A 12278-nucleotide genomic window follows, 5' to 3' on the forward strand; every position below is an offset into this window, starting at 1 on the left:
CATAGATTAACCCTGCCTTCCATATACAAACGCTAAATACATACACCACCATGCTGCATGCTAATAGGGTCCATCTGCTGTGAACTGCATTTTCCCTGAAGTCAAGACTGTGTGTTCCTCTGCACTGTCAACATTAGATTCACCGCAGCTCTCATCAGAATCTTCTCACTATAAGACTCTAAATGATGTTAATAATAATAACGCAAAGAATTTCTTATGGCTGTTGTACATGGACAGCATTTGAATAAAATATACAGGAGCAGTGTAGTGTTCCATCTCTCTGCAATAAGCCTTTCTTACCCTTCTCCTTCTCCTTCAGTCTCCTTCCTCCCTCTTTTACTCTTATCTCTCTTTCCTCCCTTCTCTTCTTCATTGACGCTCCCCCCTCCCCCCCCTTCCCCTCCAACCATCATATCATTCCTGTTTCCCACATCATCATCTTTGTCCTCTCTCTCTCTCTCTCTCTCTCTCTCTCTCTCTCTCTCTCTCTCTCTCTCTCCGACCCGGTCTCTTTTTTTCCTGGAAAGCACTGATGCATAGGAAAGCGAGGTTCCGCTCCATCACCCGTCCAATCGCCACCAACCTCTCCCCCGTACACGAGCCAATCGCTTGCCAGAGATGGCCAACAGGGGAGGGGCGAAGCGTGAAGGTTGGGACGGGGGGTGGGGGGGGGGGTGTTGTGTGTGTGTGCGTGCTGGTCGCTCCTTGACTCGGGGGATATAAAGGATGCTTGGCTGCTCCAGGGACAGGGGAATATCACCATAATGCCCTCTCCATCCTTTTCGATGGATGTTTTCGCAGTTTTTGATGGCTGTGCTGCTGCAGGAGGAATGATCATTTATGTTTCAGAAATTATACTATATTGTTTTTCATTCACGCGTTTGAAATAGGAATAGGGCATGATGATGATCGTGTGATAGTGGATCGTCACGTCTATGCAAATACAGTGATGATATACATTTCTTGTTAGCATATTTATAGATAGATGATTGATCTATAGAAGAAATGTGGGAGTTTGACTGTTGATGTGACATCACAGGGATTCAATTCTCTTCTTAAGGAATTGATTGATTCATACCCTGTGATTTTCTGTTGTAACTGAGACAAGAGAATGAATGCCAGTGACAAAAGGTGACACCTAATGAAGGTGTTTTACTTGAAGCAGTGTTGATGATGGAGAAGGAAGCGGGGGGTAGTAGCCGTGATTTTTCTTAAGAGGTGGAGGTTGTACCATCTCTCATCTTTTTGGAAACTGATATATGGATGGACACCCTCCTGTGCTGTCGTGCTGCTCGCTTCATTGGTCAGTCGACCGGTTTGAATGCAGGAGGAGAGAAGACAAGCAGAAGACATGTCCATCCAGATCCTGTCTGCTGGTCCTTGTAAGTATTATATTATTATAGAAGGCTGGACTGAATTATTCAGCAGTAGAAGGAGGACAAAATGCTACAGCAACAGCGAGTTAAGGCCACACTTTAAAAAGTGACTTTGACATATACGTTTCCGCCTCTCACTGATATCATGATGTTAAATTTGTATCAAAATGTATCAAGTATGTGGTTGTGAATATAATATGTTTCAGCTGCCTGCGAAATGATAATGCATTTATCAAATTAATCAAACGTGTATATTACAATGACAGCATTTGGCTTCCTCTTAACTCTGCTCTATACTTAGAGCTACTTCTCAGCAGCATCACAACTCTCTATTTTTGGTCCGCTTGCTAACTAATGAATGCATGTGAGTCATGTGGTTTCACTTCTCCTCCATCAAAGGCTTATGTTTACATGGAGGTGGGGTGTAGCTACCAGAGGAGCTGAACAGTAGACCGATCATTGGCTTGGACAGCATCACATTGGCAGCGGTTCTCAACTTTAAAGACCAATACATCTCAGTTTAATAATTGACATATGTTACCGTATTCTCGAGCTGAAATCCCTCCCAAAGCCATAGATCACAGAGTGGAGACCTGAACCTTTGATGACCCAGATGGAGTCTGGAACTGTGCTGTGAGAATTTCTTGGATAACAAGATTCAGATTTGGCAACACTGCATCAAATACATACAAAGTTGAGTATATCCAGTATTGATTCTACACAATATTTTGAGCATTTCCCTGATATTAATCTCATCTTCTTCACTTGCGCTTTTCTTGCTTATCTTTCTTAATAGTTAATGATTCGATAAGGTTCACTGATTAAAGGTTAACAGCATATGACTGGTAACTGACTAACCAAAAAGTTATTTCCCTCTGTGCGTTCTGCGTATTAATTTTAGAACCACAAATTTATCTCTGAAATAGCTCTAGATTTTCTACCAGACATCACAGTTTTATGTCTTAAATTTTCTGGGTTTGCTCATTGGAGATGGTAGTTCATTCATAAATACTGATTAAATTGTTTTAGACCTTACAAATAAAATAACTGTTAATGTTCTTCAAACAAAAATAAAAATTCTAAGGCTCAGAGAATCTGATCACAGAGAGGGTCATATAGATCATACAAGAGGCTCAAAAAGATCATTTGATTATAAGAAAAATAAGTGAAATAATTCAATTAAGTGTTAGTTCTTCTTAATGAAAAAGTTTGAAGTCAGGCACTCTCAGCAATGAATGAAACTTCCCACCTTGTAAACAAGCCTCTTTGTACAGCACTTCATAACTTCTGTCTTCATCCAGAGAGTGAATGAGTAATTGCCTTGTTCATTTTGTCCTCGGTTGCCCAATTAGGTGTTAATTTGAGTGTCGGAGCTGACATGGCTTTGCTAGCATGACGTTCATATTGGCCTGCTCGCCAGGTGTGCAGCTTGTGGATTTGCCAGCTATTTTCCACAGTGGAGTCAAATGGGACCTGTTTAAAGGCCCAATATGTAACTTTTCTGCATTAAAATGTCTAAAAAAGACTAGAACTATGTTATATATTTTGTTGAGTTGTGTACTTACATTATCCCAAATGTTTCCAGCAATGTTCAGAGAACTCCGTAATTTTAATCAAAGCTAACGGTTCGTTTCATTTGGTCGCCTGTCAGGCGTCATATCCCATGCGTCAGCATTGTGGTTGTCTGCCAGAAGCTGTCATAAATTGACTTTTTATCCACTTTAAGCCACATTTTTACAATACACTTTTTACATCTTGGTCGTTTTTAACTATATCTTTTAACTAGATGAAAGATTTTAGTCATTGACATCTGGATCTCATGTTATCAGGGAAACAAGCTGAGCACACGTTAGCAGCAGCTCGGCTCGTAGCCCCTCTGGATGTCCTTTGTCCACTGAACAGCGTCAGAGAAACACTGATTTTTAACATGAAACTGCTTTATTCAGTCTTTTTACGGATTTTAATCATTGGGTCCATATTTGTTTTTGAAAGAATGAGACCTCTGCGGATAATTCGGCTCCTTGTAAAAACATCCTAAATGATGAACACTGAAGGAATCCTAACCAGATGAAGCTGACTACATTGAATTGAATGGTAGTTGTTTAACAATGAAGGCAACAACTCCCATGATCCCATGCTACTTCACAATGTCATCAAACTCCATTTTTTGTTATTGTTTTGATTGAGAGACCTGTAACGGCAGAAAATTACATACTGTGCGTTTAAGTCAGGATCAAAACAAACCATGTATGACAGAAAAAAGCCTGTCTATACTGTATATTTCAAATCATAGTCAGCTGAACTGTTCATACTTCATAGAATAAGCAGCAGACACTCATGGTTAAAGTTAAGTAGAATATCTCCCTGCTTTATGCAACAGATCATTCAAAATGTTAATTATCCTAGCCTTCCATCACCGATGATCTGAAGGTCATTTAAAGAAAACATAACCCATTTTCTTCTTTCCTTCCCACTGACACCCTGAAGCCTTCCTTCCCTTGCAGACAGAGAGCCTTGAGCCGCTTGGCCATGAAGAAAAAGTGTAGTGAACCATAAGCACTTAATATTTAAGCAGCCGTCAATATGGATTCATCTGCAACTGGATGATGGGAATATGAGGGTCAGGAATGTTGGGAATGCTTACTTCATTTAGATTCCTATTGCTTGCCTCTCATCTCCTCTGTTTGGGATGAAGAGCTACAAGATAATGTTGTAGTAACCGCACGTTTAAACACAAGATTCTCAAAAATAATAGTCACACACACAACAATTCCCTCCCCCTTTCAATTGTTTGACACGGATGTTGATGTAGGTAAGATGTGACGGATCAATGAGAGGTCAGTGTTCTCAACTTGATTTGCTGAGTCAGATACAAGTGCTGACAGGATTTTATTTATGGGAATAGCTAGGAATATGTTTGAGTCATGTCTAAAAAGCAACCACTACAGCTGAATGCTTAATGCTGAAGCTAAAGCTATTGCTAATGCGGTGTCAGACTCACTAGATGTAGGCTCCAACAAAATTCTGTATTGAAGTGACTGAGACAACTCTGTTCCTCTCTTGTTATGATCTCAACAGCTATTTTTATGTCTGGCAATGTGTATCATGGTGGTGATTTTGAATAATACATTTTCTTTCAAAAGATATTTAGGCTTACAGAGTAGTGATTTTGGTAGTTTGTTTGTTTGACTGAAAGGAGTCACAGTCTATCACATTGCATAATGTTCCTATGGAAACACACTGTTGATGTCACAAATGCTACATTTATACTTATATTTTATTCTTTTTTTTTTTTAGTGTTTGGTTTTATCTGTCCATACAATCTGTCCAAAACAGTTTTCCTGATGAGAGATTGCAGTGACCCCTACTGGGTAATTCAAAAAGTACATGGAGTCAGTGAAGGTCTCTTTCCCCCCTCAGAATGATATTGTCACCCTGTGTTGTTATTACATTACATAGGAGTCACATTTATTTCCGTAGAAACATCCTGCAGATAAAAACAGAAAGTATACATAACTATTTATGGTATCCTATCTATATGGAGTCGGGGTGGAGTCTATGTTCAGATGTGGTTCTGTGTTGTTTGCATGGAGTGGAGGCCCCAAAGTCATAAAAAGACCTACAATTAAATGGCTAGAAGAGAACATCTCAAATTGGGAGCAGATACAAACCAGGCTGAAGGGATGTTTGTCTCTTTTTTTCTCTCTGTCGGTCCCTACTTCTCTCTCTCTTTTTTTTTTTTTACCTCTATCTGTTTCCCTGTCTTTCTCAGCCCTCCCCCCTCTTATCCTGTTGCAAGATGGCTTGAGTCTGAGACACTGGGGAGCCTCAACAAAATATGAAAATAGCTAGATGAGATTAGATTTGGAACTGCTCAACAGTCTAAATTGGTGTGAAATATTTCCGTCTGTAGAGACACTGTTGTAAATCAACTGGCAAGTTGCAAACTTACTCCCACCAGTAAGCACAGCTTATTCACTTCTTTATGTTGTTATTTTGGCACTGAAAAATATCATTTTCTGCAAATGCAAGTGTTTTAAACACCTCTCCAGAGCAAGTAAGCTCTCTGTTTCAAACATGCAAACATGTAACCTTTTTGCTCCGCTAACCACCCCATCAGGGGTGTGTGTGTGTGTGTGTGCGCGTGCATGCGTGTATCCATGCATGTAAGTCAGATATTCCATCAGATAGTCCCGTGGCACCCTGTTTGCATAATAAGCCAGTTGTTTTCAGGGCTGTAATAACAGTCCATAGCCATGGGATCCACTAGCCTCCTGGCTGGAGACAGGCTATGGAGCCATAGCCTGTAGTTCCCTGTCTGGTGTGTGTGTGTGTGTACTCAACAGGACATTGGTCTTTTGTTGAGGACAAGTCTAGTGAAAATCTATTCACAGAGGAATGGAGTGATGTGGATAGGAGAGATCAGTAGAGGAAGGGTAGAGCTAAAAATGACTGGAGAATAGTGGTTAGGAGTGGGAGAGGGCTAGGAGGGGTGAGACAATGGAGTAAAAAGAAATAGAGCAAATTAGTAGAGGGGGATGAGGAGAGGGTGAGATGGATAGAGGGAGGAGGATAATGGAGAATAATATGAGATAAGAAGAGAAGAGAGGAGCAGAAGATGGCAGGAGAGGACAAAGTGATGCATATGTACACTAACAGCTCATAAACAATCCACACAAGCTTTCTCTGGAAACATACATACACGCACAGACATATGTAATAAAACAATGTACAGAACTACCAAAGGTCTGTACGTGTGTGTGTGTGTTTGTGTGTCTTCCCCTGGGAACTGGCTCCAACTGCTGAGCCTGTAAACAGGAACTATCCAGCTTTCAGCAAGCTGGAAGCCCTGCAGGTGCGCGCACACACACACACACACACACACACACACTCTCACACACACACACTCACACACACACACTCACAGACTCACAGTGTCACACAAAAACAATTGGATTCAGTCATAATAGTTTTGGTTTGTTTTGCCGCATCTGTTGACAGAAACCACAGAGTGTGATTCTCTGTTTATCATTCAGCACTGTCGGAGGCATTCATTACAGATACTGTTTATAATAAAAGAAATTACAAAAAGACATGGCCGCTCAGCAGCATTTACGCAGTTCTGAATGGGTTTGCGCTCACCGCACTATATCTCAAGTTGTGTTTTTCTAGCCTTTGCATTCCACTGACACAGAGAAGTCACGGCTGGATTATTTTTGAGAACCCCTTTATATTTTAAAGTGCTTTACAGAGCCACATGTTCGCTACTTTTATTTCTGCAGAGCGAAATTCCAGCCTCATCACAACATTTGTGTTAATGACAATTTAGCGAACGACCTTTTTGCTCTTTAAACTAATCACATGTTAATTTAGTGTTTTGACCCCGCAGTTTGTGCGTGTAAATAATCCTATTATCAGAGCTCAGCTGTTGCTCTGTTAGTGCCGCTGTCAGATGAGGTGATGGTTTGGCTGACCTGATAGTCCTGCTGTGAAATGGTGTGACGTTCCTTCACAATTAGTCCTGCATTACCCCATAGTGTGTATACAGTATCTTGACATTTTGTTACAGTATTTGGAAAAAAAAAAAAAACACATTAGAGTTCTCTCCAGCATGCTCTGTATGTAGCATTAGCAGCCATCCTCATCTCTGTATTTTTCATTATAAGCTCTCTCTGTCGCTGTCTTGCATCTCCTCTTTTATGTCATCAGCCAAGGATAAAAATGTTTTTCCAATTTTGCGGAAAAAAAAAAAAAAAAATTCTCCCTCTCATGTTCTCTTCGTCTCTCTCTTGCTCCCAGCGTTTTGTCTCACATCATCAGTTCAAGTCACATCTGGTTTTGGGCCGTAACTGCCAAAAACAATGATAGACAGCTGACATGGTGTTATCTCAGGCACATTCTCCTTCCCTCATTCTTTAACCTTCCTATTTCCTTCTCTGTCCTCCCTTTCTCTTCTGAGGCAGATAGTGACACAGTACACCACAGAAGCTGCTGCTCTCCCTTCTGCACCCTGCCTGTCAAGTGTTATTTGGTGCACTGTGGTTTATTGGCTGGGTGTTGTTGTGCGGCGGGACAATCGGAGCACGGTTTGGATAGAGGAAGCTGATGAATAGCGCTCCCTGAGCCGTACAAAGCGTCCCCTTCTCTCCTTCATTGATGTGTTGATGCGACTCAGCTGGCTGCACAGTCAGTTTATACTGTATACTGTTGTGGGCTTACAAGCAGACAGATGCACATGGACGCTCAATGCTGAAAAGGGCTTTTATTCTTTTTTATAGTGTTGATCCCTCTCACACACTTCTCCTCTCTCATGGCCTTTCTACTCCCTCTGTCTCTCTCTCTCTGCTACAGTAACACTGCAGAATGCAACACTGAGACAGTATACCAGCGTCACAGAGACAAACTTATTTAAGGCGTTAGTGAGTGGTATGGTGGTGTTTTAGCATTAAAAAAAAAAAACAGACTTCTTGGTGAATTTATTTCCTATAAATGAAGTTCTTCTCATTTCATAATGGGATAGATAGGAAATGTTCCTCAAGCAATAAAATAATTTAAAACTATACAATTTTGTAACTGTATAGATTTTTTTGTAAAAATCCAGCCTGAGCAATGACTCGAGCAGAAAAAATGACAAATAAAGGTTCAGTGCACCTGGGTAAAAAGGAGTTAAAAGGGGTACCAAGGGGGGCCGAAGCGTATTTTACAGGGTAATCCCCTCCCCTGAGACATACAAAGAAATACATTTAAAACAAAGAGCTCTCTATCCAGTCATCTGATCTGAATGGTATCAAACATCTCTGTGTGTGTATTCACAACACAACAATTTAGTTCCAATAAAGGCTGATTTTCCAGCTTTTTTTTCAGTTTTATCAAATTTCTAGAATATGGCGAGTGTGCGTGCTTGTCTGTCTTGAGGTTATCATGGCACAGATGTTAGCAGCAACTTTGGAGTAACCGAATAAACGAGCAGCGAGGAATCTAGAGCTGCAAAGACCCGCTTATGCCTTTGCAAACTAGTACCCACTCAGTCATCTTGACGCATACAGTTGACTCCCCCACCCTCTGTGTCCCTCTGAGAGGTGACAATTCCTCTCAGTTATTTATTCCTGCAGGATCAGTCTGATATGTGACCTGGTCCGCCTCCATACACACGGACAGATGAGAAGGCTGTCAACTTTCACACACTGAGACAAGACATGAACACCATCAATCATCGAAATGTGGTTAGCTCTCAGCTACTGTGTGCTTGAATCTATATGCATTTGATCTGCTTCTCAAAGCCAAGAGACAATATTCAACATCTCAGATCTAAATTCTTCAGGAGTTACAGTAGACCTTGATACACTTTGGACTGTTATCTGAGAGACTGGGCATGGCTAATCTGACCATGCTGTTCCGTCTCCACTACATGGGCTTTTTCAGGGACAGGAAAGGTCGGCTGACTGCGGAACCATGTCAGACAGCTAACAAAGTTGGTAGGTGATCCACGAAAGTGCTGTAGAAGATGTGTGTGAAATGTGTATGTTGATACTTATTAGACATTCTTTGATTGGGTTGGTGTTAAAATGCCTGCACATAATGTATCAGAGCCTGTCCACTATGTTAAAACTCTTCTATCAAAGTGTTTGCTGCAGCCTGAGTGCTGATGCATGTTAATCACAGGAGTTTTAGTCGCTGGATCATGACCTCTTACGGCCTCGCTTTTGAGCTCCATGTCTCGTAAACTCATTTTTAGAGCTTATCACAGCTTTCCTCACAATTTGGAAATATAGTGGTAATCCCTCCCCCCTTGACTTTTCCTTTCAGAGACAACAAAGAAGCTTAATTTCTCTCTCGGAGTAAATGAGCTCCTTGTTTTGTTTCCTCAGTTCAAAGACATTGGCTCCAAATCAAGCAACTGTTTTATGAAAGTGGATATGCATGAGTTTTTGATTCAAATTTGTCCATGCTCACACAAAGGGGGGGGGGGCTACTAAGATAATCAGGTCTTAATAATTTTACGCACACATGAAGATGGTTTAGCATTTAAGAGGTTTATTGAAGTCAAGACAGCGTGAGGGGCAAATACAAAAGCTTTACAAATGATTATAAATGAACGGTCCGCAATGTTTCTCTACTTGTGCTCTAATAAATACACTTGTACAGATGATAAGGAGGACATTATTTACATTGAGGTCCCGGTGCAAAAGTTCACAGTGACAGGGTCTAAGTATTAGTCAGAGAGAAGATTACAACCAATCATTATTAAAGCTTATTTCACCCACAAATCCACTTGGGACAACAGTTTGGCTGGCTTAACTTTTCTTTTCTCGGAGTAGCTACCCGGACACACAGGGAGGGGAGAAACTGTTTAATGCAAAGCAGCACTTGTTAGTAAATCTTGTTTTGGGGAGGGGTTAGTGACATGAGGGGGACACGGCGAAAGAAAAGCCAGTTGGTGAAGGCAAAAAGAAGCTGGCAGTGCCTTTGGCTTTCTGCAGCTCAGTGGGTGGCAGGGCGTTGGCCAATACATGGCACGGCTGCTGTTCAGTTGCCTTCTCGCCATGCAACAATGGTACTGTTAGAAAGCTAGAACTAATAGGGTGAAAACCGCTGCAGACCTCTGTAGGGTGTAGCATAGGCCTACATTGCTTAGGACGGTTTCGTGTTGGTTTTGGTTTTCAATGGCAGTGCTGGACAACCACAGCTGGCAGTATGCCCAGGCAGGAAAAACCCTGATCAGACTTTCAGGTAGAGTATTCACCATCGTACTTTTCTTCCGTTACTGTATGTTTATCCAGAATACCGTTTGCTTCAATTTCTAGCAATAAAGTAATGAGAAAGGGTCACTTTAAATGTGCCACCAAAATGTCAAAAAAAGGCTTTTTTGGCGGGGGGGGGGGGGGGGGGGTCATGGAAACAGTTGTCGTCACAGTATTGCTTTGCTGCTGTTGAAAGGACTGGTTGAATGATGCTGAAAGATAATATTGGATGGTGTTTTTATGGCCTTCATTGGGTATTGTAGTTTTTTTTTGATGTAGTTATTTATATTTGCGCTCAGTGATTACCTTTATCGTGCGTGTTAGAAAAAAATAGAATAGTGAAGGTTAACATACTTGCCAATGTTCCATTTTGTATTATGGTAAGGCATGAGTTTTAAAAACCACAATTGTGTGTAATTGTGATGGTTTGTTGCCCATTTTAGGGAAAAATGATGCAACTGTTACTATTTTTTTTGGCAGTGTATCAGTAGAGCATTTCAGGCAACTAACTTGCAGTTAATAACAATAATGTGTCTATGGCTCATGTCTGTGAAGAAATATGAAAATGAATAATTAGATGACTGAATAACAGTCAGCATCCGACCCTCTGCGTATGTTCATGTTGTCCCTGGAACACAAAGCAGTATTGAGAATACATGCGTACTGTTACAAAAAAGTTCTACTTTTAAAATGTGTGGTGTTTTACAGCTGCATTATTTCTCTACCCCTAAGAGGACAAAATAACAGGAACACCTCACATTATAATGCAAACCAATACAAAAGCCTTACTTTAAATAATATGGTTGTGAAGTGTATACGTTTTTCATTGAGGCTGTGTCTGTGAGGTTGTGGTGTGGATTTAAACTTTTGTGTTGTTAAGCAAAATCCTGTTTAGTTTCTTTCAGCCAGTGTTTCTGAGGCTGAACCGCCAACTCTGTTTCTCTGTGCAAGTGCAGTTCGTCTGAGTAATTTTGACACGTAATGCGTTTGCAGCGTTTGCAACAGAATTGACTCAGACTGTGTGAGTATGTCTGTAAGTTACTTTAAGTTGGGCTAAAAATTACTGTAATGTCTACATCTCCATAAAAGCTGACACACACTGGCTTTCAACTTAATATGACTCACTTTCATTTGCAGTAATGCAAGCAAGTTGTGCGTGTGTGTGTGTCTGTGTGTGCGTGCGTGTGTGTGTGTGTGTGAAATGAAGGGGATACAAAGGGTCACTACTTTATGCACATTGCTGTCTTTTTTATCACTTAACTGCCTCTCATACTTAAGCTGCCCTGATTTAAGTTTAGTATCCAGGTCATTCTGCTCAGCTTGTGCTATGCAGCATAGACACAGAACTATTTTAGTTGCAATAGAATATAAATAGTAAAAAAAGTTCCTCAGAGGATACTGTTCAGCCAATATTTACTGAATGTTAAAGGCATACTGTGGTTAAAAACAACACGGTTAATAAGCCTGCATAGCCACCGTCTGGTAACCATAGAACATCAGTGCCATGTGCTAAAACAGGCTGACTGGGCGCAGGTAGGACCTAAAAGTGCCCATACAGCAGGTAAACTCAGGCAAGTACTGTCCATAACACCAAGCTTGGCTTTTGCCTCCTCAAATACTCTGATCAGGTAGTAAGGCCATCACTCTCAATAAAAATGGAAGTGTTCTTTTTCATCCCTCCTTCGCTCTCCAAATCCCCTCTTGCTCAATCACCGCGACTAGGTGCCTGCAGGGGTAATGGATGCAGATGTCTGAGAAGATGACTGCTCTGAGGCGATTAGGGGAAATAGTGCTTTTTTTTCATGAGGAGGGCACTGCAGACTGAGATCACAACAAGGCTAGCTGAGGGTGGATTTTTAAAGGTTCTGGTATAGTTGGATTCAAAGTATATATGCAAAGACCTGGGGCAGAACTTGAAGTCATGGGCCCGGGTGTTTTCTTGTGATAATAACTCTGCTATCTAAAAAGTCTTTTCACTTGGGACATGTGAACCTTTTGTCCTTACAGTACAGTAAAGTACATTAAAATCTCTGTCCTTTTGGCTTTTATTGCAAGATCAATGGGTAAGTTCTCTGTCAGATCCTGTAAAAGCCATAGTATCAGTGCACAATGCTTTCACTGCATCCTAACAATCACTGTTCAGCGATATGAAAAATTGTCA

The 12278-nt window shown here is 41.0% G+C and overlaps 1 protein-coding gene across 3 annotated transcripts in view; it reads left to right on the forward strand.

The window, feature by feature from the left end:
- Nucleotides 1–12278, forward strand: part of triob (trio Rho guanine nucleotide exchange factor b) — a 110866-nt gene that overhangs the window by 17280 nt on the left and 81308 nt on the right. The window contains exon 1 of one of the 3 annotated variants that reach the window (XM_067602125.1): nt 8584–8851. The exons of the other annotated variants lie outside the window; for them this stretch is intronic. Within the exon in view, the coding sequence (XP_067458226.1) occupies nt 8749–8851 (103 nt within the window). The 5' untranslated portion in view covers nt 8584–8748. Of the gene's footprint in view, nt 1–8583; nt 8852–12278 lie in introns of those variants that run through there. 3 annotated transcript variants of the gene reach the window in all.

The sequence above is a fragment of the Thunnus thynnus genome, chromosome 10, assembly GCF_963924715.1.
Source record: "Thunnus thynnus chromosome 10, fThuThy2.1, whole genome shotgun sequence".
Taxonomy (NCBI): domain Eukaryota; kingdom Metazoa; phylum Chordata; class Actinopteri; order Scombriformes; family Scombridae; genus Thunnus; species Thunnus thynnus.